This window comes from Crocodylus porosus, unplaced genomic scaffold, assembly GCF_001723895.1.
Source record: "Crocodylus porosus isolate Cpor-Errol unplaced genomic scaffold, CroPor_comp1, whole genome shotgun sequence".
Lineage (NCBI taxonomy): Eukaryota > Metazoa > Chordata > Crocodylia > Crocodylidae > Crocodylus > Crocodylus porosus.
The window spans coordinates 11679441-11705261 of record NW_017728936.1 but is presented as its reverse complement, the minus strand read 5'-3'; the positions used below and the strand labels follow the sequence as shown (position 1 = coordinate 11705261).

The 25821-nt window shown below is 48.5% G+C and overlaps 1 protein-coding gene across 1 annotated transcript in view; it reads right to left on the bottom strand.

The window, feature by feature from the left end:
* NCAM1 (neural cell adhesion molecule 1) overlaps positions 1 to 25821 on the bottom strand; it is a 215190-nt gene that overhangs the window by 53633 nt on the left and 135736 nt on the right. Inside the window, 7 exon segments of the mRNA XM_019547130.1 lie at positions 8968 to 9110; positions 9846 to 10015; positions 10857 to 10974; positions 11406 to 11543; positions 12442 to 12585; positions 13105 to 13323; positions 14324 to 14398. Coding sequence (XP_019402675.1) covers positions 8968 to 9110; positions 9846 to 10015; positions 10857 to 10974; positions 11406 to 11543; positions 12442 to 12585; positions 13105 to 13323; positions 14324 to 14398 — 1007 coding nt within the window.

Sequence of the window (25821 nt, the reverse complement as noted above, 5' to 3'; positions counted from 1 at the left end):
GGGTGCCGAGCGGTGCCTTTCTTCTCCGAGCTCTTGGCAGTGCGGCACAGTTTCATCCTTCACAGAGTGCCCAGATGCCACTGAAAGAGCTGGCCTGATTCTCGGTTCTCCCACGCCAAGGGACAAGGAGCTGCATTTATCCCCATACAGTAGGGAGAGCCCAGCTTTAGGATACCCAAGGCCTGCCTCCCCATGCACATAGACAGACACATGCCTTACCCACTTCTCATGCCAACAGGCACTGTTAGTTAAATGGCACCCTGAAATATGAGCCACCGGGCTTGGATAAGGAGGGGGGCCAGAAAACTCCCCTGGCTGCACACTTTCATCTTCCCACTCAGGGCCCACCTGTAGCTCTTTATCACTGCCAGGCCATGCTGATACACAGTTATCAACAAGGCACTGTTAATCTGGGGCCCAATGATGCTGGAATGGAGCATTTCAGATAAATTAACTTCGCAACTCAAACCTTAATAATACTTTTGGTTTTGCTTGTAACTGAGCTTTTAACACCTGTCTACGATGATAAGGGTCTGCTCAGTTAATACCCAGTGATTACTTGCGTCACCCTCCACTCCTGCGGTACAGTCTGGGTTGGAGTGGCAAGACAGGATCTGTGTGATATGGGAGCACAAATGTGGAACTGGCGGAGGTTTGGAGAAAGAAGCCAACAGCTATTGTCCCTCTGAAGCAGGCGCAAGTGGTAGCTCCAGCCCACCCTCAGGGACAGGAAAGCATCCTTTCCAGAGCCCGGCTCGTGGCAGCAGGTGAGGGAAAGGATCTCAGACAGGAAGCTTAACAGCATAAGCTTTGCCATTAGTAAAAGAGATGAGTTATAGGGTACAACATATTAAAGAATATGCAATTATACTTGGAATTAGCATCAGGACAAAAGAGGCAGCTACTAAAAATTCCAAATCCTTCACCAGAAAATCAGCACAAATGCCCGCTGCTTCTGTTTTCCATTTTCACAAGCTCTCCTCCTCTAACAGATTATTTCAAAACAGGGCCAGTGAATTCCTCACCCTTGTCTGAAATGAACCTTGACTGGCTTGGATAAGAGTTGAACCTCATCTAAATGACACTGCCCTCCTCTGCTTCACACAGGTTAAGATAGTAAGTCAGGCTGCTGAAACCCCACACAAAGCTGCTCTCAGCATCACAGAATGCAGTCACCATAGTCTGATGGCTAACGCTACTCTATAGCAGAACCACTGCTCGGTCGGGAACCAGATTACTGGTCTCGCTTTGAAGTGAGAAGTCTCTCTACAAACCACAAAGAGGTAAAAAAAAAAATACATACATACATATATATATATATATATATATATATATATATATATATATATATATATATATATATATATATATATATGTATGTTAAATCACCATTTCACATAAAAAGTAACACATGATTTGCACCAAGTTGTGTTGTTTAAGTGTGTTCAATTCTCTCCCTTCCAAAACAAAAAGACAGTAAGAAAACAGTGGGAATTTAGCACTCGGCAGCATTTTCTAAAGACACAATAGCTGGTGAGGGAAGTAACTGCACTGACTGGGAGATGAATGTGTTCACACTGGTCTCTGTGAGAAGACTGAAGGCAGCAATTGAGCAAATAGTTGAGTTGGGTTGGAGTGGAGTGGAGGCAACAAGGAGGCTTCTCAGGGCCACAGGAGGAAGGTCTCAGAGTTGCAGCCTGGTGGCACCAGCCAGGCTTGCAGCTGGGGACAGCGTTTGCCCATTTGTTTTCACACCCTTTGAACAGGGTTATTTTTTGAAGGGCAAACTGAGGCCTTGTGCACAACTTCCACCAGCTCCCCTCCCAATGCAGCTAGTTTGCTCACCCAAAGACATGTAGCTACAGGTCAAATAACATCTACTGCTATCGGCCGATTCTTTTAATTTAGTACTGTTGTTAATACTGCTTAGTTGGCTTGGTTATTGTGCTAGCGGTTTGTTAATCTGCAATTCTTTAAAAAACTAAGAGATTGACTATCGGTCTGGTAATCTTATACCTCTTGCTTCTCGGGCCGGGTCCACGAAGCCTGGAGAGAACAGATATAAAACACAACAACAACAACAACAAAAAAGCAACAGAAGTTTACAATGTGTCGGTTTTTACGTATCATACTGTATGCATCACGCTGAGTCCTGTGCACATGCAGGGTTTGAGTCAGACTGATCGTGGGTGGAGAGAAAGGGCTGGGGAAATAGCACTGAGATTTCCAACTCCCACTGTAACTTCCAATTAGATTTGCATACAGAATCTTAATTTTATTTATTTATTATTATTATAATTTCTTTTTTTTACAGACGGATCTTAAAACAATCCTAGCCTAACGGTATTTAAAAACTTTGTGCTTCTGCCATTCCACATTAAGTGACTGCGTATTTCACTTGGCTGCATCGCACCACTTCGACAAACATGCCCCCGGGGTGCTGTGGAAACGATTCCAATGACCCAGGTCACTTACTGCAAAGATATTTATAGAACTGGTGCCCTAACGGAGATTTCGTTATCTGTACAGACACATGGGTTATTATTAATGCTTGCACACTGTTAATATCACCATGCATTTGTGCAGTGCTTTTACATGCACGCTGTGCCAAGAATAAGAGCTCTCCAATTACTGAGCAGTGGAAAAATGTGAACTCCAGAGCAGAATAAAACCCAGTGGTGATGGAGCCTTTAAACACCGCTGGAGAATTCGCCAGCTAGCTGTGCTTGCAGAAGCACTCAGGCCTCGCAGGGATTGGAACAAACAACTGTCAGCCATACACCAGCCTCATCAATAAATGCATGTTCCCCTTCAGAGCAAGCTGGTAGTCGCACAGGCCAGTCACTCCCACCCCGTTTAGAGGGACCCAGGGCTTGTGGGGTTCACTTTTTTCCTCTCAATCATCTTTCAGACTCTTGGCCACAGCATCCGTTTCATTTGCAACTTGATCCACTTCAGTTCTGGAGTCAAAAATCACCTGCTAATATCAGAGCCACCAGGGCACCATTTAGGTGTGACCTGAAGGTGTGAGCCCTGCCAAGGGCTGGATGGTAATGGCATACATGAGAGACAGCAGAAACAGAGATGGATGGTCAGGAGATGAGGTTGGGAAATGCAGTATTGTTTCCCAAAGTGCTTCCGGTGAAAGTAAAGGTGACCAGCAAACACAATGAGACTGACGTATTAATGCACGGTGCAGACAGCCTCATCTCAGAATACCTCCTGGTGAAGGAGGGCTCTTTACTTATCACCTGCCTTCCTTGAGGTTGACTCTCCATAATCCTGCTCCTGGCTAGCACTCCCCATGCCAAGCCCACCTGAGAGGGAATTCACCAAGCCCTGCACTGGTTGGGACTTTCCATGGTACATCTGGCACCCAACCAAGCCCAGGCTCTGTGGAAGCCTAGTAAGCAAGTTGCGATAATTGAACACAAACCCTGTTACATGTGGCTGGACTCAGCACGGTCACTCTCAACACAGCGTTGTAATCGCTGCAGCAAGGTCCTACCCCCATCCTCACTGTAGTGCAAAATATCTTATTAGAGATTCCAGGATTCCAGTTTGATATGCCAAGGGACAGGCAAATCTCACATCTTTCCAGTGCTTCACCTACTTTTCTGCACCAGTTTCCCTGGCACTCCAGAGGGCTGCACTTCGTATCAGTGCAGCCATCTTGCTTCAGTCTAGAAGCAATCACCTGCTGAACCCTTCATCTGCAGAAGCTGGTTTAAGACGAGCCCATACTTGTGGGAAAATGCCTCTGGATCATACAGCACCTGCAGCAGTGGGCTCAGAACAACTGTCCTCTCTGTCTTTCCCCTTACAGTGTTTTTCGTCTCTGCAAGCTTGGAAGTAGATGGAGAAGGAGAGAAGCTAGCTTCCAGTCTCTTGAATTACTTGTGTTTACATGCTGACCCAAACCCCTTGGAGGCAGGAGGAGTACTAGTACTCCCTAGGAGAAAAGGAAGTCAGCACCTCACACGTTCGGAGGAAGTTTCTCCCTTTCGAAACAAGCAATTAAATAGGAGCATCTGAGAATTCAAGGGATTCCTAGGAGCATCTAATTAAATTAACGCCCCGAATATTAAATATAAAATCATCCATATGCAAATGTCATCAAAGGCAGGGGCACAAGAGAAATGAAGTTTGGAAATCACAGGTTAAGGGAGCGGAGGCTGCTTGACAAAGATCCGCACATGCATTATGAATACCCCCAACATGTAACAGCTGTATTTTGCTTTAACATTGCTTCCTTGATGACAAGCAGCAACACTGATTTACAACAGCAGAAGTTCTGTCTTTTTGTAATCGGGTCTGGGCTTTTCCTTGCCTCTTGTATTTCCTTTTTGACACTTCACTCAGGCTGGACCGTGACAAGGAAATGCACAGAAAGGAAATCCCAGGTCTGGCTATTATGCTCCATGTACCCCTTTACCTGCAAAATATTGCTACTCATCCCACCCACACCTGATACACCTCTGCATAGTCATTTCCAGAGGAGGAACATCCAAAGACACCCATGCCCTTAGTCACCATGCACTGACCAATTAGAAACTCCACTTCCATTATTAAAATTTAGGCAGATAACCCTTGGCAAACCACTGCATACCCCTGGCGGTATGCACACCCCAGTCTGAAAACCACTGCTCCAGCCCAGCACTGGAACATTTGCACCCTGTTAAACCCTGCAGAGAGAAATGACCTCTGAGATATTTTTTCCAAACAGATTTCATTTGAATGTTTCTAGGTTTTTAAGCAAACTGTGTTAGATGTTTTGAGCCAACTGTGCTACCTGAAACAATTCTGGGCCAAAACTGTCATGCGGCCTCTCGGAAATGCCAAGAAACGTGTGCAAAATGGGAAGAGCAAAAGGGGGTGCATATCATAGCTGTGCTACCTTCTTGAAGTGTGAGATCTGTGCAAACTGCTCCATTTTAAGAACCAGGCAACTTGTGAGAGTGCCTTCGCATGACTGGCTGAGCAACTGCACTGGCACATGCACAACACCGCTGTCACCAGTGCACAAGGGGGCAGAGAACAAGAGCAGCATTATGCTGACACTCTCATCAAGTCAATTAGGGAAGAGACCCATTTGGGGTGGAAGCTGGTACCTTGTGTTCAGTGTCTGCTACAGTTCCACACAAACAGTGTTGTAGTCCTGATGGTCCCAGACACACGCAAGAAACAGGAGTTGCGAGGTGAGGTAACAGCTTAGGCTGTGTCGGCTTCTTTTCCAGACCGGAGGAAGAGCGTTCTGTGCCTGGAAGCTTGTCTGACATCTCTCCAGCTATCAAGCTGGTTCAGTAAATGGTATTACCTCACTTCGCAATTCCTGTCCGAGGATAGCTTGCTCCCTGCAGTGTGCTGCCTGCTCTCACAAAGCCGCAGCCACAAATGAACTGGCAAAGAACAAAGCCCTGCATGAGACTTGCATACTTCTCTCCCATATACAGTTGGCTTCTAAGCTGATTACTTCAGTGCTTTCTAGTCTGGGGCTAGAAGACCAGGTTCTGCCTTGGCAGAGAGAAACCACACAAATCAAGGGTCAGTGTGGCCCAAACAGGGTTATCTGCAGGTAAATCAGAAAGGACTATTTTCTTACCCTCCCTCCCTCTCAATGTGTGCTCCTGCTGCAGAAGCAGAGCAGAGCAGTGCACAGAACCCTGTTCCACAAGGTAGCATGTGCAGCGCTCTCCCTGCTGGGATAATCACTGCATCTAGCACCTTCTCTTGTTCTCCAACACCCTCCCTGACTCAAATGAGAATGCACATGCCTAATCCTTGACTCACACCTTTGCCTTGCTGTCAAGTGGATGATATCAGGTAATACAGCTTCTGATAAGCTTGGGAGCAGCAGCAAAACAGACACTGTTCCTTCAGTGTCCACTGGCAAGATGTGAACAGCACAAACTATAGAAGGGCTTTTTATTGTCACTTGTTATCCAGGTGGTGTGAGACATCCTCTACTGTGTGACGAGCACGTGCCATTCCTGGTTATTGGTTCCTGGGCTTGTGTGTAAGAGGGGCTAGATCACCAAGCATGTCTCTCCCTACCAGGACAACATCATTACATCTGCACTGAAAGAGGGAAGCCTGAACACAACAACATAAACCTGATCAGCACCTAATTTTACTGGATCTCAGTTGTTATCCTACAAGACAGACAGAAAGGACAACACCTCATGAGCTGGGCTGCAACAGTGAGGATGCTGAGTGGCTGTCTGGATAGTTCCTCTTGTATTGCTCAAAGGAGAGGCGTATTCATTTGCCAACACAGCAGTGATAAATACTCATGGGAAGATAAACAAAGGGTATTTTGAAACAATGGGAGATCACTAATGACACTCCTGGGTGATCCCTGTTCGAGCCAGTCTTCTGCAGCAGACGGAGGCCAGATCCTCAGCTGGACACAGCCAAGGACGTCACTTGCATTAGGTGTGCTCTAGCTAGCAAGCTGCCAGGAACACCTCCTCTCTCCCTCTCTCATTCAGAGCAGGTGCACTGAAGAGGAAGGAGGATGATGGACACACTACCAGCAGGGATCTTAGGCTACGTCACCCTCAAAATGTTTGATAGCTGTTGCCAAGATCGTAGTTCACCTAGAGTATGCGCATACTTCATTGCTTCTGCCAGTGCAGAGTCCTCTGCCAGTGCAGGAGGCTGTCCAGCAGAAGAAGTGTGGTCTTGGGGTGCAGATACCGTGGAGACCCTGGTGCTGCTTGCTGACTACACACTGGGACCTGTTTGTCATGCACTCCTCTGGCACTTACAGCATCTTGTGGCACTTACAGCTTCTCTGCTGTTTCTTTGCCTGACCTCTACGCTCTTAGGTTTTGGACAGAACCTTGGGGTGACTTTTCAGAAGTGGCTAATCTCCAGATATTTAAAGATATCAAGATGAGGGGCCTCCAATTGTGATGGGCAAGGGGCTCCAATGCCTACCAGAACCTGCCCCAACAGATTTTGGAGCCTAAATCCCATTTTCAAAAGTCACTTAAGTCTCATCAAAAGAGAGTCTGATTTGGGCTCTTAAAATCCTAAGTCCCTTTTGAAAATGGGACTTGGGCACGTTTAGAAACTCTTCCTTGTCCCAAAGTCAAGGCTTATTGGCTTTCCTAAACTTTGCTGGGAGCAGGAGGGGTGCAGCTGAAGATGCAGCTGTTATGTGTGTTTGTGTGTGCATCTGAGAGATATATGAAAGAGGAATTTTCACAGTCATTTTTAACTGCTGAGTTTTTCCTATAACATAAATCTGCAGGAACAGCTCAAAAACAAACAAAAGCTTATCAAGAAAGTGCGTGCCTGGCACTTCATAATGAGATAGCAAACCCTGTAACAAAGGACTGAGCCAGTCCATCAGACACACGTGGTTTGAATCTGTGTACTTTCCCCCATCCACACAGGAAACTGCTCTGATATGCACCATGGCTCCATAATATAAATCACCAACTCAACAGCATCAACAAGATATATGAAAGCCTCAAAAATAGTTAGCAGTTTGCAGAAGAGGTCTTGGTAGCTAAAGAGGAGCAGACAGACATGGCACTATGGAAAGAGGGGGTTCCCCTGGGAGGCTTCTACTTCAATCAGTCTCACTCCTGCCCTTAGCTATGACTTGCTCTTTCTCCCACATGCAGGCTCTCTGTCTCAGTAGCCCTGGTCTCCTGTCTAATGCTTCCAGATGAAGCAACCCCCAGATGTTGTCATATTGGGAACATGAGGCTACCTGTCTGGACGCACTGTGGATCTATGTCAAACCTCCTGGAAGGCAGTGGTAAGCCCTTCTACCAACTTTCCCTGGCTGCAGACGGGGTGCTTTATTGACTCCAGCAGAAGTTATGCTTTTTCTACTGTGGAAGAATCAAGCCCGGTAGCGTTTGGCATCTGGGATAACAGGTTATCCATCCATAAATACATTAAATAGCTGAAATCCCTGAGACAACATAAAGGGCTCATTCAGAAGCTGAATGCAAGCTATAGACTGTGTGGCTGGATTGAAGACAATGTCGAGTTCCATCTGTCTTCATCACATGCACTACTGAGCCCCCTTGCTTTCAAACTGAATCAACCCCACAAAAAGGTTCGAGCTGCATGACCCTAGAGATGGCCTACTGTTACAGCCTTACTAATGAACAAGAGCTAATTTCCCAGAGGCCTACAGGTATATTGGCTTTGGGACCGTGTTCTCCCTTCTTGCTCGCCTGTCTTTTATGAAACGCTTGCAACAATGGACTAAGGTCCCCAAACATTGTCCAGATACACTTCTAAGGCTGCCAGTGGCAAATCAAAGCTGGAGGAATACACTTTTTAAAAACTGCTAATTATTTTTGTATTTGAGCACAAAATGGTATTGATGTGTGATTAACAATACAGGTGAACACAAAGGCAACCAGGCTTTTGTGCCCAGAGCACGTGCAGCGTTTTTATAGGATACAGGAGGGCGAGAGAGAATTAACAGGCTCATTTTGGTCCATAAAACCTCACATTTGAAAGATGCTTGTTACCCCCTCTGCCCAGGATAACTCCAGCATCCCAATGAGGTCACCGAGTGCACTGAAACAGTGGGGCCTACTCCTATCCACCATGCTGGAAAAAGGTTTTGCATCACATCCTTTGGAAGCTCCTGCAGAAAGTGTCCATGAGGTGGTACTCAGAGAACTCATGGGACAGCAGCAGAAACCAAGAGGTGGTGGTGGGGCAGATCCTCAGCTTAGGCCAGGGGAGCCAGCCTCACTGACACCAACTGGGGTCTGGCCCACTCATAATAATAAAAGGTTTGCAGGTGCCTTGAGCACCAGAGGGGCTTCTCATACCTTACAATGCGGAAGGAGGGAGCATCCCCAGGACCATAGCGTGCATCTGTGTGGCATCATCCTGTCTTCCCACCCTGCCGAGAGGGCTGGGAGAGTGAGGGATGAGCTGCTACATGCCCTGTTTCAGAGGTCGCGTCTTTGGGAGTGGCTTTACCTTTTCTTCATTACTGATGTTACGGGTAGAAGTTTTCCAGGTGATGGAGGGGATCGGGTCCCCAGAGGCCTCGCAGGTCAACGTGATTTGGTCCTCCAGCTCCATGGCAGTTTTGTTCTCCACATAGGTGATTTTAGGTTTTGCTGGAAAGGGAGAGCAAACATTTACTCAGCTGCTGCCAAGACCCGAGGTCACCCGGGATTAGCAACGCTGGAGTCAATGCTACCTTAAAGAAACTATGTTTGCACTTTCAAGGAACTGCTGGCATGATGGGGCATGGGCATGAGGTGTCAGTGACAGTCTTTACGCTTGTGCTCATCACTGGGGTTCGCAGCAGAGGGGCACAGAAGTGCTATGCATCTGCAGTAGGGTCCGTGCGATAGCACTGGCAATGTCTGTCACTTAAGGTACATCTACACCAGTTCAGCAGCACTCAAGTGCCACCCTCCATCCCCCTGCCTGCTCCAAACCCAGAAATGAAGCAATAAACTGCTGCTGCAGGGAACCCACCCCACTGCCACCCTCGAGGCCTCTGCATCCAGAGTTCTCGGGAGGGGGGGCAGGGAGCGCCTCAGTACAGCCTCATGCTGGCCCACTGCAAGGACTCCACTGTACACATGGGAGAGGAGACAGGACACTCCTGGTGTCTGCAGCACAGTCTCTGGCAGCAACCCTCATCTGCTAAGCAACAAAGCAATAGCAAAGGGGCTGACACGGGAATTCACCCTGTGTCTGAGACACACCTTGTTGCCACCTGGTTTAGGCAGGACACGCGGCTTCCAGCCCCTACCAGCGAACTGCCGATGACCCACTGGTCTCTCAGAGGGGTCAGTTATGAAGAGGGGAGACCACAATAGGCCTGTGAGGGCCCCAGTTACCAAAGACTTTGAGGTGGATAGTGGCGTCCTGCTCCCCAGCCTTGTTCTCAGCAATGCAGATGTACTCTGCCTCGTCACTCTTTTCCACCTTCCTGATGGTCAGCCGGGAGCCGTCATAGTTGAAGTCGTACTTCTCATCGTCGTCACCCGGCTCTATTTGCTCTCCATCCCTGCCGGGCACAAAGCACACGGGCTGGTGAGTGTGAGGTTGATTTTAGCCACTAAGTTTACACTAGTTAGAAGAGGACATGATTTCCCCTGACACCACTGGCCACCTTCACCACCCCACAGCTGCTTCCTTGCCCCGAGGCCCTGCCCCATGCACACACTAAGGCAAGGCTGGCTTGCAGAACCGACAGGCACCTTAAACAGCAGCCAGCTGGGGCTGCTCAACCCCCCTGCCCCCAAGCAGGGATTCCCCCTGATCACCCCTGCAGCAGATTCCTGGCCACTGCCAGCCCAAGCCTTGGAACATGCCCCTCTGCATAGCAGCACAGGGCCCACCAAACGCACCTCTAGCACATGCCCCAGTAGTCAGATCAGGGCCCGGGAAATGAGGACACCTGGGTTCTTTCCACTGATTTAGGGACCAATCTAAAGCCTGCTGAGAAAAACTCCTGCTGACATAATGGGCCTCATGCTGTGACAAGGGACAAGGCACTGAATCTATTTGTGCCTCGTTTTCCCCAGCTGCGCAATGAGCATAATTATAATACACCATCACCTCATAGGGACAGTTTGGGGCTCGTTAGGTTTAATCCATTCTCTCAGTTTGCATGGGAACACTGGGCAAAGAATGCTAATGGTGGGTGAACCATTACTGCCGGTAATGCTATTGTTTGAGCTATTCATTAAGTGAATCTGCTTTCCAATGCCCTGGGACACTGCTGTAACATAGCCCACATTACTCAAGCGAGCATGCTGCCTCCACTTCTGTGGCTGGCCCAGAGGGAGCCTGGGGGGAAACACTCACGCTCACAACCGAAAGAAACTCAGCTCAAGGCCTCTTACTTTGTCCAGCTCATGGTTGGCTCAGGAAAGCCATCAGCATCGCATATTAAGGTGACAGACTGGCTGAGGTTGGCAGTGGCATTCACGGTGCTCTGCCTGGCACGGACAGAAGGAGGCACTGGAAGAAAGGCAAGCCTAATTAGGGAGTGCAGGACACAGCACGTATGCAAGAAAGAACTGTGCAAAGCAACTTCCTACCCTTCGCTGCATGCACAGATCAGGGAGCACACCACATGACAGGTGAGGTCTCCAGGGAGAGGGGAGCTGGGGGCTCTCTGCACAGAAACCACTCTTTGGGAGCCAAACAAAGTTAATCCCTCATGCTGACTCACGAGACACTCAGGCTTCCTCTGGACATGGATAATTTTCTGTAAACATCTTGTAAACGTCCAACTGATTTCATGGGTGTTTTTATTTGACACAGCAAAGTGAGATTAATAAGCTTGCAACAATTTGTATGTATGAATTGATGGTGAGGCTGCCATCAAAGCGGGGAGCGCAGCAGCCGGTAGCCGGTCACCGTGGCTGCCCTGACTTCAAGCTGCTCACCATTCACAATGACTTGAATATCCTTAAAGTTGATCTCCCCGCGAGCCAGGATCCTGCCCTCACAGCGGTATGTCCCCTCATCTGTTTTCTTAATCCCCCGGATCTGCAGGTAGTTGTTGGACAGGACGACTAATCGAACTGGAAGAGACAAACGAAAGACAGCTTCACCCTTGGATCCTCTGAAGCCAGCTCTGATCAACAGGTACACCCTCCACTTCCCAGCCTGGAGATGTACCTTCCTTTTCCATCACATTAGTGGCATCCCCTATGCTAATGGACCTGACATGCTAGGAGACCTTCAACTAGGAACAATTTCATTTCAGAGCAAACAGACAAGAAGTGCGGACACACCACTTTGCTAGTTTACACCTGACACTTTTTATTGTATTTTATTTTAGTTGTAGGTTGAATCAGTATCTGGACTGAACCAATCAGCTATGAATACCTGGTGTCTGGGCTGAGGAGCTGGGAAATGCCACTGAGGCAGGAGACTACTCTAGGGTCACCTCCAGGAACCAACCGGTCACAACCACTGCCGTGTTCCAGGACCAGCAGAGGCCACAAAGGGGCTCTGGGTAGGGCATTTTTATTTTTGTCTCTATGGTATCCAGAGTCCAGTTAAAACACCAGGCTTTTAACTAGGTGGGACACGAGATCTTCCTCCTGAAAACAGCACCTCCATTTTCCAAATGAACCACTGCTTGTGATTCTCAGAGGCATTAACTAAGGATCTGGGTTAGTGCTGCTAGTCCTGGTTTACTGAGTGAGGGAGACCAGTACAGGTAGGTACAGGAGTCGCTTGCTTCTGCAGCTGAGCCGCTGAATCTGGCTGAGCAGGGAGTGGCTCGCTCAAGGTCACAGAGCAAATCAGGTAAAACTTGGGACTGGAGCACTTCACCCCCTTGCCTGCATGTGGACTGCATGCACAGACAGCCAGGACACAGTCCCTCATCCAGCAGCGCTGTGCCCACCATTATTTCCCGTGACCCACTGCCCCTTCTGCTGCCTGGCAGTGCCAAGCCCCCTACTTCCTTACCGTCCTTTTTCAGGGCAATGTCCCTGCCCTTATGCTTCCAGAAGATGGTGGGGGGTAGAGAGCTGACCACATCGCATACGATCACAGCGTCGTCCCCCTCCTTGAACTCCTGGGGGGTGGGGGCATTCTTGAACATCAGCTTCTCTGCAAGCCACAAGAGGGAACGGGGCAATGCGTCTGGCTTCCCCAGAGAGCCGTGGCCACTGTCCAATTACCAAGCCATGACCCCAGTGAAAGCAAAAGTGAAGCAAGACTAAGCACGTGCCTGTCTGGAAAGTTTGCACCGCTACACGGAACATGTAAGCATGGTAGCTGTAGGTCACTTCTTGGTTCCCCTTCTACATGCATCCATCTCCTTTCCAGGCCTAGACCTCGCTCCCTCTCTACCTTCAAGCCTTTCCTCCCAAGTCAGGTACCTGTCCAACTCCCAGCCTCCCCTCATATGTGACCCTCACTGTCCACCTTCTCAGACAAAGCCTAAACTTCTGCTCTTTCCCTTTCCTCCGCCTCTGCTCACTTTCCAGCAATCCCCCTCCTTGACCTGAGACTTCCTTTCCTGCTTTTCCAGCTTCCCCCAACTGGCCAGGGCCTTGTCTTCCCACCAAGCCCCCTGCCGACCCAGATTCCCCCACACAAAGTCAAAGGTGAGAGCTGTGCTCCTACGGAAGATTTTCACGTTGACTGTGGCCTCGGACTCGCCCTCCTCTGCGCTGGAGACGACGCACTTGTAGATGCCGGCGTCATCGATGTTGGTGTTGTAGATGGTAAGTGTGGAAGAGGAGTCATCGTTCCGCACCACTGAGATGCGCTGCTGGTTGGGTGTCAGCTTCTCGCCATTGGGGGAGAACCAGGAGATGTCTTTGTCTTTGGCTTCCCCAGTCACTGGAGACAAAAAAACAGAACGTGTCAGCTAGCCAAGGCCTGAGTCCCATCTCCAGAGGATCCCATGTAGGGCCAACTGAGGGCTTGCTTCTGCTGTCAGGACCTGCTCAAGAGCCCGCATGCCACATCCCATGCCATTCTCCAGCCCCACCAGGACAGTTGCCTTCCCCCACTGCAAACTGTCCCTTAGATGTTGCCTCACAAATGCAACATGCTGGAGAGCAGAGAGGCTCTGGGGAAGCTGGTTCTCTGGCAAGACTGCATGCCCAGCTACACTTAAGCCCTACCGTGCCTTTGCTCTGTGCTGTACTCCAGCATACAGGTGTCCTAAGCTCATTTTTAATGAGCAACCTGACTGGTCCAGACAAACTGCACCAGCTGGTTTTGAAGAGCACCCTGTATCCAGCAGCATGTAGCTGTCTGGTACTGCATGGGGAACGTAGAAGAGGGCAGTGTTCCACAACGCTACACAGGAGAATGGATGGGGGTAGTTACTGTGAGTCCAAGTGCTGTCACCCGGGTGCTGGGGAGAAGTCATTAAAAATGCAGGATTCTGGAGGAATTACAATCCTTGACTGTTGAGACGAGAGATTTTCCCAGATGCATAAAGGACTCAGCTCCCAAATTCCCATCACAATGCTGGAAACTGGGACAGAAATAGCCTGGGTGATTTTGAAAATCTCAGTCTCAGAAGTAAGGCCTTTGGGGCACCAAACCTCGAGCAGAGGACAGATGCTGTGAAACGAGGTGTCCGCGTGCTGCTCTGCCTGGGCTGATGGGCCATCCTCAGTAGGTTTCATTGTTTACAGATGCTTGCTGGAGCATCCCTCTCTCCCTGGAGGTCCATGCCGGTTGTGTCCCAGGACACTCATACCCATCATCTTTGCTGGGAGATCACAGTCACACCCACAACACAGGCTTTCTCCCTGGCTGTACCCTGCTAACCAGGTTTCCCAAAAGGGCCTCCATGAATGGAGATGAAAGCACAGCCGTCCCTCACCTTGGCATAAGAAGAATTTGGACTCTCCAACGCTGATCTCCCCCTGACTTGGAACAATATCCACTTGTAGAGAGGCTGGAAAAGAAAGAGAGAGCATGCATGCACCGTGGTTAGAAGTCAGTCATCTCGAGTAAAAGCACCAAGGCTTCTTCCCCCCGCGGCTCGCTTGGAAGAGCAGAACGTGAGGGCTCCAAGCAACAGCTTCATCGCTCCTGACCAGCATTGGACTTCGGGCCTTCCATCCCAAAGTGGCCCTTGCAGCCTGCCATGGGTGCTTTGAGTCACTTCTGCCTCACACCAGGCCCACGTAGAGGGGTGTGAAAAGGTCCGACTTACCTGGCACCTTGTCCTACCCTGAGATCCACTATATGCCAGGCTTGGGGTAGGAGGGTTTTTTCAGGCAGGAACAAGAGTGTGCAGGAAGGAACAGAGCGGGTCCTAGGAGTCCGGCAGTGCAGTAACACACAGGCAACAGCTACTCAAGCATGTGAAGCCCCTGCTTTCCCTGCAAGTTCAGGGATGTACCACTACCTCACCTTCCCGGCAAGGTTAGGAATCCGTGCTGGTGTCAGAGATGACCAGCACAGCATTGCCAACTGGAGTGGGGGATTATTTTATATTGTACATTATGTTGCTTTGAAGTTTGCAGGCCTTATGCAGCAGCAGGTGCCAGTGACCAACTGATCCTGTTACCCACCCCGAGGTCCTGCAGCAGGAGAGAGCGTTCAGACTGCAGAGACAAATCAGTGCCCTGGGGGAAATGGGTTAGGCTTGGCAATGCCTTCCAGCCTCTCAGTATGGAGTTTGCAGGTGCTGGTGGATGTCAGGAGATGGACTCTACCACTACAGTCACAGCCCCCTCCTCTGTACTCTCAATCGCTGATCGGATGAATGCCAAAAATATGTCAGGCATGTTTTTTAATGTGCCCCCTCTCCCCACCCTCCAAACTCTTGGCTCCCAGATACTCTAGAGATGTCAAACGAAACCAGGAGAACCGAGTTGAATGGCAAGAGTTGCCCACGTCATCTCAAACAATCAATTCCTCACTGCCTCCTAGAAAGGAACAAGGGAGCTAACTGCTCAGGCTTGGACACGGTGCAACAGGTTTACACTCTGCCTCTAGTGAAACAGCGACCAGAGGATGCAGACAGGATCGATGAACAGGCAGCTAGATGGATGGGTGCTCGTGGTAACCTGACCGCAAATCAATCACCGCAGGAGATTACCCTTCCTCCTTTATACACCTGCAGACGACAGCAGAGGTTCTCCCTCCCTACTTGCTGTTCCTTTCTTGTGAGGAATATTGCAGCAGGCCCTGGGTTTGTCTGGCTTCTCCTGGAGTATGTGCGTGTCTCCCCACAGCCCCGTGGATCACTCCAGCATTTGCAAACTGACCATGATGAGCAGTGCTATGGATGTCTTTTTAAGGCCAATCTTTTTTGGCAGGCGTGCCAAAACCTAAGCCCTGAACCCTTCCCCAGCGCCTCTCCAATCCCCTTTGCCTGCCCGATATGTTGGTCTGCTTTCTGCTCCCCATCCCCTCCCCAATCTGCCAAGTGCCACACACAGGGACTGCCCATGCCAGCCCTGTTTTAGGGCATAGTGCTCAGATGTCATAGTTAGCAACTTCGCTGAGGGCAAAAGAAGACCACTGTCCTAAATAGGACTCGATGTCAGAAGCAAAGGCCCAGGTAATAACCAAACAGAAACAGAGGATTGGACTCACTGGCATATTTTGACTGCTTTGAACTCTCCTGCCAGCAGACAAGCATCTGGTGTAAGTGGCCAGTTAATCAAGGGTAATAGCTGCTTTGTGGTAGCAGAGCCATACAAAGCAGGTGGAGCATGCCCATGAAAACAGCCCTTTCTGCCCCCAGATGGACATTTTAAAAATAATCCAGGTTGTACAAAACCTCCAGAGAAAACCCAGGGGTCTATCTGCTGTGGGAGACGTAAACGGTGCCAGGATCTGCCCCTCAAGAGCCTCCCTGTGGAAGTCTCCGCTTCCCTTGCTGGAAGCTACTGTCTCTCCTTCCTGTTTTCAATAAGGTACAGGCTGCCCTTTTAGCCCTTGCATCCAGCCTGTTTTATTCCTGTCTAATCTCATTTCTCTTGACCACACCACTTTAATATCATTCACTGCCAGACAGAGCTGCAGGGACAAAGGACCAAACAGAATAAAAGGCTAAAGGTTTATTAGATTCAGTTGCAGCAAGCACTAAACAGCCTCGTTCTACAAGCAGTGTTTTTCCTTTCTATTAATCCTTCCGACGTCCAACGGTTTACTCCCTGCTCTTCCTGGGCAGGTGTCTGCCCTGCAACATGAAAGTAGGAGTGTTACAAGGGGCCTCATGGCTTGCAAACCAGACCCCCAAATCCCCTGGCATGGGTCGACATCTCAGCAATGTCCGTTAACAAGACAATCACCTTCCTGTTTTAAAATGGGGCTGGCAGAAGTGCGCATTGCAAGTAATTCATTGCATGCTGCTATATAGCATCATCCAAGAACAGGAAGATGCTAGAGTGGTGCAGCCCCATGGGGGTTGAATTTTAAGGGGCTCCAAAGCTGGCAGTCGGTGCCAGAAGAAGGGAGCTACATTTAAAAGACTAGATACAACACCAGGTTACAACCTTTTCAGTGAATTTGCAACTGGGCCAGTCAAGTCCATCTGGATGCTGCCTCGTCTTCAGAACCGGAATGATGGCTCCAGTTTCAGAACAGAATTTCAAGAGCTGCGAGCCAAGCGCTGTCACTCAGGAAGGATTTGGGGGTCTTTAAGAGAACAGCTAACTTTGCATGCATCTGTTGTGCTGGAAGAAGCCCGAAGGTTTCCACAAATGCCGTTGTAACAACATTTTGGGATACATGTTCAGGCAGGGGCTTTCCTGGATGATGCATAGTCAAAGAGAGATGCAGACTGCCATTAGCACAGGGTGCCTAAACACAGGCTCATAAATCTCCATTTAGGCATTAGAGGAAAGCCCAGGTTTTCAAAAGCCCTCCACAGCCCTGACCGAGGGCACCTGTCTCGGGTCAGATCACTGATGTCGATAGCAAAGTACAGATTTAGGAGCTTAAATGTAGGTTCCTAACTGAAAATCTGTGCCACTCGTTTCAATGGCATTGACTGGTATTTAACAGAGCAAAAAGAAAGCCCTGATTAATGTCCATTTCAGGAGCCTTCCTGAAAACAAACACGGAGATTCAATATACTGAATGTGTGGCAGGGGTACACTAACATGGAGCCTGCTGCACAAATCAGCCAGTCACTAGAAATTCAAGGTCCAGGCTGATACTGATCCCATCGTATCTCCAAACTGATCCATCCCAGAGGATCTGAGTGAGACTCGGGGCTCCAAGCCACCTTGGGCTTTTGCAATGCTATTCCAACATCTATGCCACATGAACGAGAGCAAAAAAAAAAAAGCAATGCTCCCTGCTCCCTTCCCTCTGCATCCCCAATCAAGCAGTCTACAGCACTGGATAGCAAGGACACTGAATACCTTTCTCCCAGCAACTGGGATCTCGCTGCCCTGTTCCTTCGCAGTGTAAGTTATGAGCCATTAGGCACTGGATGTAATTGGACACTGGCTCTCTTCCAAGTGCAGATGAATGCTCTATCAGCTCCTTGGCCTAACAAGGCCGGGTCAAAGAAAGAATTTCAGGCGGCCAGGTCTAATGTGTGTGATTTCTAAATTGCAGCCATTAGTTTGCAGAAAACAACCATCTTAATCGGGCTATTTCTCCAGCCTGCATAGGCAAAGCATTCCTCATCTCCTCTACCACAGACACTTAGTCCATCACCTTTTGTGCCAGACCCCATGCCCTTCTCCTGGGGCGGCTCGCTTTGTTGCTCAGCCACAAAGCCATACATCTTGGAGGCCTGCCCCTTCCAGGATTTGAAAACAAGTGTGGCTCCTGTAAAAAGGTACATGAAAACCTGGGAAAGGGAGGCAAGGCTATTGAGTTAGCCAGTGCTGGAGCTTGTGCCGTTAATCATCAGAGGGCTTCAAACACCCACGAAGGATGCAGGGGCTCTGTCTACTGTCAGTCAAGTACTGGGACGAAGGGCAAGAGGAAGGAGAGACATCCAAACTATACCACAGTAACAGGAACGCAAGGAGCTGCTCCTCTCCGACAACAGCAATGCTCACACCTACTGTAGCACTTCCTGTCTGCAATGGGTCCAGTTCTCCCACTGCTCGTCCCAGTGTAAATGAGAAGGCATTTTGCTGAAGCCAACAGATGTGTGTGAGTGAGAAGATGGACATGTCCAGAGTTGAACGGGGGGAAGCCCCCAGCTCTGAAAGGAGAGACTGTACGAGAGAAACCTGAGCACGTGCTCCTGTGCACAAGGAGACCAGATCATTACCCATGTCAATGTAAACATGGGAGCTATGCCCATTTTCACCCAGCTCAAGATCGGGTTATAAGCTGAGGAGGGAGGAAACTAGTAAGCTTGTACAGAAAACATTCCCTGACTAATGTTCACTATACGAGGAGGATGAAATCCTATAGTGGCTGTAGGATTCTGTATCTGGGACCCCATTCCCTACAAAGACACGTGGGACAGAGCAGAAGATGTTATTTCTGGAAAGTCGGACATTTTCCTTGACATCCCGCTGGACTTTTCTATAGGGGACAGTCAGTTATGGCTCATTCCAGAGTCCAAGGTGCAGCTTTTCTAGATAGCATGTGACCTTTCCAGCTACAGAGCAAAAACCCAGAAGCTGCTAATTTAGCCACCCTTCACACTGAAGTCCCAGGGTTTTCCTCTCATGTTTCCTTCTGTCACCTGGCACCTAGAGGTTCGTTTCTGTGGGGAGCTTCCTCCCTTGTACAAAGCCCGACCCCACCAGGAGCACAGGCTGCACCTGGGGTTTAGTAGCTCTGGCAGGGCTTTTACACCCTTTTGGCTTTCTGACTGGAGACTCCCTCCCTTTCTCCTCATCAACGGACGCTCTGAAGAAACCTGCTCTTTTTTTTTTCCAAAACAGCTTTTACCACCTGCTTTCCAGCTCCAGACAAGAGGAAAGCACTTCAGGTCTCATGCAAATTGTATGGCAGGCCTCCGCATTGGCCTGGCACTGGTATCCAATACAACACATTGGATACTGCTGCAGCACTGCCACAACTAAACACTACTCCGCACTCGGACTGATGAAACGCGTGACATTTTAACCTTTAATTTTCTTCCAAAACAGAAGCCCAGAACCTGCCTGCACCCCACCTCGGAGCAGAGCATGCTGACACAACGAGAGCCTGTCTAATGGCTGCAGGCATTCAGCTTGCTGCAACAACACATGAAGCAAAACCCCTGTCACTTGGACTAAGACGAGGCTGACCATGCTTCCACCTTCCCTGTCTGGTGTGGGGATACCACCTATGAACTCTGCATGCTTAAGTGCGGAGTTGCACTTGAATGTAAATCGTTCTCCGAAACGTTGGTTTTGCAGTGGAGACCGGCCCTGTGCAAAAGCTTCTAATTAATTCCACATCTCACTCTCTCTCCTCAGATAAACCCTTGCAGCAAACACCAGGGCTTTGTTGGGATGTCTCTGACCTGCTTTCACAGAAGCTAGTTTGAGATCTAATATAAATCCACAAGGTTTTTGGGTGGGTTTTTTTTCCACCCTACAAAACATCATGTATCAGGGGACCTCTTCTACATTTCCAATAGCTGCTGCTGGCTGTGACAAGGGCTTGGGTTATTAATGTCTTTCAGGCTGCTCCCAGGTGTTTTCTGTTACAGCTAGCAATGAGGAAAAAAAAAGGCTTATATAAAGCGCTGAACTTTTCATCACCCCAGATTTCGGTTTCACATCCATATTCTGCCCCAAGTTGCATGAATGTTTGCATAGAAGTCGCAACAGAATCAAGAGACTTGCAGCCAGCCACCGAACCAGCAGACAGATTCATGGAAACGCCAAATCCCAACACGAGAAACAAGGATTTTCAGTGATACCTTTTGCAGGGCCAGCTGTACAGTTGTGACAGATTAAACAAGTTTTCAAAGTGCTCTGCCTTTCTACCCCAATGTGCATCTTGCATCTCTCGCAACTATACAGCTGCTCCTATAGAAGGTATCACCTAAATCACCCTGGCCTCTCATTTATTTCCTGGACCATTAGGGCTACAACTGTGTGACCATGTTTTAAGCACAGTGTGGAGAGCCAGGATTTCCAGAAAGTGCAGAGCCAGGCCTCCAAGGCCTCAGCACCCACGTTTCCCCAGGCATTTTGCTGGCCTTCACATAGAATTACATCTCTGAAGATATTCATGGTGGCCAAACACTAAATGATCCATACTCACATTGCACGTATTGCCAGAGTCCACTGCTCTGGATGAACTCATTGTTGCTGCAATTCCCTACAAAGGCTCTGTCTAAGGAAAATGTCCATTTGGGTCTCATGGGGAGACAGCGCAAGGCACTGAGTTCCAGACGCACGGCAGGAAGAGACGGCTTGTCCGTGCCTTCTTCCATCGATGCTCCACTGGGCTGACAAAACCCCCCTGCCAGAGCAGCGAGGAGGTAGCGCTGGGTGAGAACTTGCTGGAAGGCAGGGCAGCAATTCTGTGAAGTCTAGACATGCAGGGGATCTTGTTTCATAACCAAGAGCCCCCCTGTGAGCCAGGTCCAGGATGAAGTTACTGCACTTCAGGGAATGCCCTCCTGCTGTTGGTTACTAACCTGGAAGCAGCAATGCTGCCTTTGCACGAACATGAAACCATGCCACGGGTGGTGTTGTGATTAATACTATGAACCAGTCCTGAGCTTAGTTAAGTTACTTCACACTGCCTCAGCTTCTCCACTTGTGGCATGGAGATCTAACTCATGTTCATTTGACTCCTACACTCACGGCGCATTACAGGACCTGCCTGCAAAAGGTGCACTGGAAACAGTCAGCGTTACTAAATGTATCCCTGTCACTAACAGTTTAAGACCTACTCAAATCAGAAGGTACTTCCACCATAAGAAATGCTTCTGCGGCATCACTGACAAACAGACAACATCCACTAACAAAGTCAGCCAGTTGAGCCAGATGGGCTATCGGACCCTCTTCATCAACAGCAAGGTACTGGGAGTGCTGCTAATGACACCAAACGTGGTCCCTTCACTACTGCAGTGGTTGTGCAGCAGTTCATTTACTCACTGAATCCCAAAGCTTTGTTTCATTGTACGAAATGACCGTAAGCTCCTGAGGACGCCGTATACAGCACCTGACAATGGCACCCAGAACTTGGCTCGGCCTTCAGAGATGGCCACACAAATTATAACACCTCCACCACCAAGCACAGGATGAAAAATCAGGGCCAGAGACTGCCATAGGAAAGAGTGCGATACCCCCATGAGGAGATAATTTGCTGACAAACTCCTGACGGGGAGCTTTTGCAGAGGAAATATGCCATGAGACCTCTACCATCATGGGATAGAGTCACGGGGCTGAGATCCTCATCCTGCCCGGTGTCAGAAATGCAGAGAAGCCTCCTTCTCGTATAATACATTTGCCTAAAAGATAGAGAGGGGGCCTGTTCTACCTATAATTTGAGTTGCAGTTCAACTACAACGCCAGCTCTCTTGTGGGTGAGAGAAATGTGAAACAGTGCAGAAAAGTGAGGCTGTGTAAGAAACAATCATTTCCCTATTGGAGTTCTCAAAACCTGAATTCCGCAGCATACTTGATCCCTGTGAAATTCGTCCTGGGAAATAGGAACAAAGTCAGAGACCCCATCTGCTCAGCAACACACGCTGGCTGTTTGCACCAAGTCTCAAGGAGGGCGAAGAATGCACGATTCCACTTTCAAAGCACGTTTCCTTTGGAGTCCAGGCTGCTTTGGAGTCCAGGGATCCACTGGCACCAACACGTACACCAGAGTAGGCTGAAATCGGTGATTTAAATCAATCAAGATTTAAAATCGGCAAGCAGGAAGCTTCATTTAAATAATCAGTTTTAATCTAGCTCTGCAACTGTACTTTTTAGTTATTTTCCCAAGGAAATGTTGATTTTCACTGGTTGGCAACCTTTAAAATCAGGCTGATTATTTAACAAAACATAGGCTTCACAATGAATTAGTTGCTTCTTTTTTGCTAAACCAGGAGGATGCACTGCATCTATAAATATTTATTTTAACAATTATGTAGCTTTACATACATTTAACTCCTTGTTTTTACATTTTTTTTATGTTGGAAAATGGTGAATGACACATTTCTTATTTACTGGATGATTAATTTTTTTTTGCTTGTAATTTGTGTCAAGCTGAATTTGGATGGAAATTGGAATTCAATTAACTATGCACACAAACAGCATATTAAAGCTGTCTTTATTAACTAAATTAAACTATGTGCCGGATGGTTAAGGGAAAAAAACAACATTTATCAAGACACGATTTGAACGTACAACAAAACCTATTAAACAAAGAAAATGTTATATGTAGCTAGAGATGTGACCCAATTGTTTCTGGTCAACATGTCCTTCAAACAGATAGAATAAACCTCATCTTCAGTCTCTAAGATGGATACAGTGATTAGTGTTTTTCTCACTACCGTCTCGCACACATTGCACTTTGCCAGCTGTGAGACACTGAAGTCCACACAGGGTCTCTACCTTACCCCTATGCCACCAGTACCAGAGGACTTGATTCAGAAACCAAACATGTTATCCTACTCCCATGTAAGACAGTGGTAAGACTTCTATTGATATCCACGGTGCAGGATCAAGCCCCTCATTTTCAACACCTCCCAGAGTTAGACGTAAAGCCAACTCCCCTGCTTGAGCTCACATCTGATATAGCTGTGTTATGCTGGTCCCTCTCTACTTCCTAGCAGACCAATGCCATGAGAAGGCATGTGGACTTAACAGTCTCCATCTCTGGCAATCATCTCTCGCTCCTCCTATCGAGGTCAGTGTCAATACCTCATTTTACATATGGAGAAAGACACAGAGGGAAGGGAAGTGACTTGTCCTGGGTCTCCCAGGAGGTCAATGGCAGTGCTGTAGGACACAAGTACCCTCAATCCAGTTCAATGCCTTCAGGAACCCACACAAAGATACAAGTCAGAGATGGAGGCAAAAGACTTTTAGTGAATACACCAAGAGACCAGTACTCTCTAGCAAGGCTCCTGTGATAGACTACCGTCATAAACTTCTAGAAGAAGGTTTCAGACTGGATACAAGGAAAAGCTTCTTCACATTCGTGTGACCAGACTCTGGAATAGACTCCCAGTGGGGGTGGTGTATGCACCTACCCTGGAGATCTTTAAAAGGAGCCTGGACGCACACCTTGCTGGGGTTATTTGACCCCCCCCCCCAGTCTTTCCCCCTCACAGTCTTTCGGGGTCTGGACCCGATGATCTCATGACGTCCCTTCCAGCCCTAAACTTCTGTGAATTTGTGACTAGCTGCATGGTGGCATCACTCTGCGTGACTATGCCCCTGCAGCCATTCTTCCAGACTCAGTCCCTCCTCAACTCAGATCCCTTTCTCCAGGTCTCTCTCCCTGCAGCAAGGGAGGAACCTCTTTTTTCATACAAGTCTGTGCTTTCATGGGATCAACTGCCTCCCTCCCTGGGATTTCCCGTGAGCAATATCAACTTGCAGACCTAAGAAAAAGAGACTGATCCCTTGGGCCAGTCTTCTGCAATGCTTAGAGTCAATGCTGGGAATTTCCTTCTGTCCCATCCTCTTCTGCACATCTCCATCTCCAAAGTGCCACTTCTCCTCTCACACATGCCTGATTCCTTCAGCACCAGACAACAAGTTGAAACAACGGGACTCAGATACTTGTATCAAGGAGAAGAAATGCTGATGTGCAGGAAACTGCTCCCTCTACACTTGTTTTCCTTTATCCCAGAACAACCATGTAACACCAGTTTTATTCCTGTAAAAAACCACTGCTGTCAGAGGCACTGATTTGGCCTTTAAAAATGTCAGTGTCTTGTTGAGAGTTGCTATTAAACAGTGACAGCTTGACAACAAAACTTACTGAGCGGGCAGCACTATCATAATAAATGACCATGGAAAGCAGGCAGAGCATCGGGGGCGCCGCTGGACTCTCCCTGGGATGGAAAAAATCAGTGTTGCTAGAATACGTTTAATCCTGAAGGTATTTGCTATTATTTTTTTACTCTGCTGCTCCTGTATGCAGTCCAGAGGGCTGATTGCATGCCCTTTGTCCTAGCTAGGGCACTGCCGTGCCTACTTCCTTCCACAGGGTGGGCACATCCTTTGCAAATCGGTCCAAATGCCATTGCTCCCTGCACCCTCCAGAGCAACAATGACTTAGAGGGGCTCCCCTCGTAAAGGAAGAATTTTGCTGGAGAAAAAGGCCAGGAGAGGGGAAACAGCCAGCCCACAAATCAGCAATTCAAGACTTCCAACTGGATGCGGGAAAGGTGGTGTCGCTCGGATTCCTTCCTCTCCTGCCACGTTGTACTTGCTTGCTTACCCCCAGGTACAGGATTGAAATGCACATCAGACCTTTTCATTTCCACTTCAAACACATGTCCAGCAATAGTATAAATCAGAGAATACTGAACCTGCGGGAAAGCCAGCTGGGGTTCTGCCGGTCTCATTTTGCCCAGAGCGGCACAAAACACAGAGCCAGCCCTTATTACAAATGCCAAGGTAATATATGAGTCCCCCACATGGAGGCACCAGTGTGGAACCTGAGGTTGCTTACAAATAGGAGAACGTCCCTCAATTCAAACCGTGACGGTCACGTGGATGATACCTGGAGGGGCGCTGGGACAACTGAGCCACTCCTCCTTGGAGACCCACTCCTGCAGTTTTCGACTGACATTTTGCCAGGGAGGCCACCCATTTTGGCTGCTGTCTTTTGTGTGCTCAGCCCAAGATTGTTTTAAGGGGGATGGCATACAGAGGGTGCGTGTTCAGGCCCACTGAAGATGACTCCAGCTGTGCAGTCAATCACTTGCCACAAAGTAAAGGACCTTGTAAAATCTCAGTGTTTACAAACTCTGACAACTGTCAAGGCGTGCACTATTTCAGCGAACCACTCTGGATTTACACCCAGAAAGACACCGGGAACTCTGCTGTATTCAGTCTCATCAGTACCTGCTAATATGTACCCAGTAGAGCCATCCCATTTAGACATATGGAGGTTGGCTTGGGCCTATTCCTATAATAACTATTTTTACTCCAGCACATTGTCATGCGCACAAAGCGAGATGTTCACAGAACCAATCTATTCATTTGCAACAACTCCTTGTAATTTGGGATGTTAGGTTTGAATAAGGTATCTTGCCAGACATCTCCTATGCTTTTTTCCACTCATTCTGTCCAAGTGCCTACAATGTTAATTCATTAGAGGCTCAATTTTTCAATTCATAAACTCAACCTTCATTCAAAGGTACACGTCACGCAAACTGATGGGTTCCTTAATCTGAACTGATACGGCAATGCTGAGGCAGGACAAGGCTTTCTTTCATCCTTGAGCAGCTCCTATAGCAAGGATATATATATATATATATATATA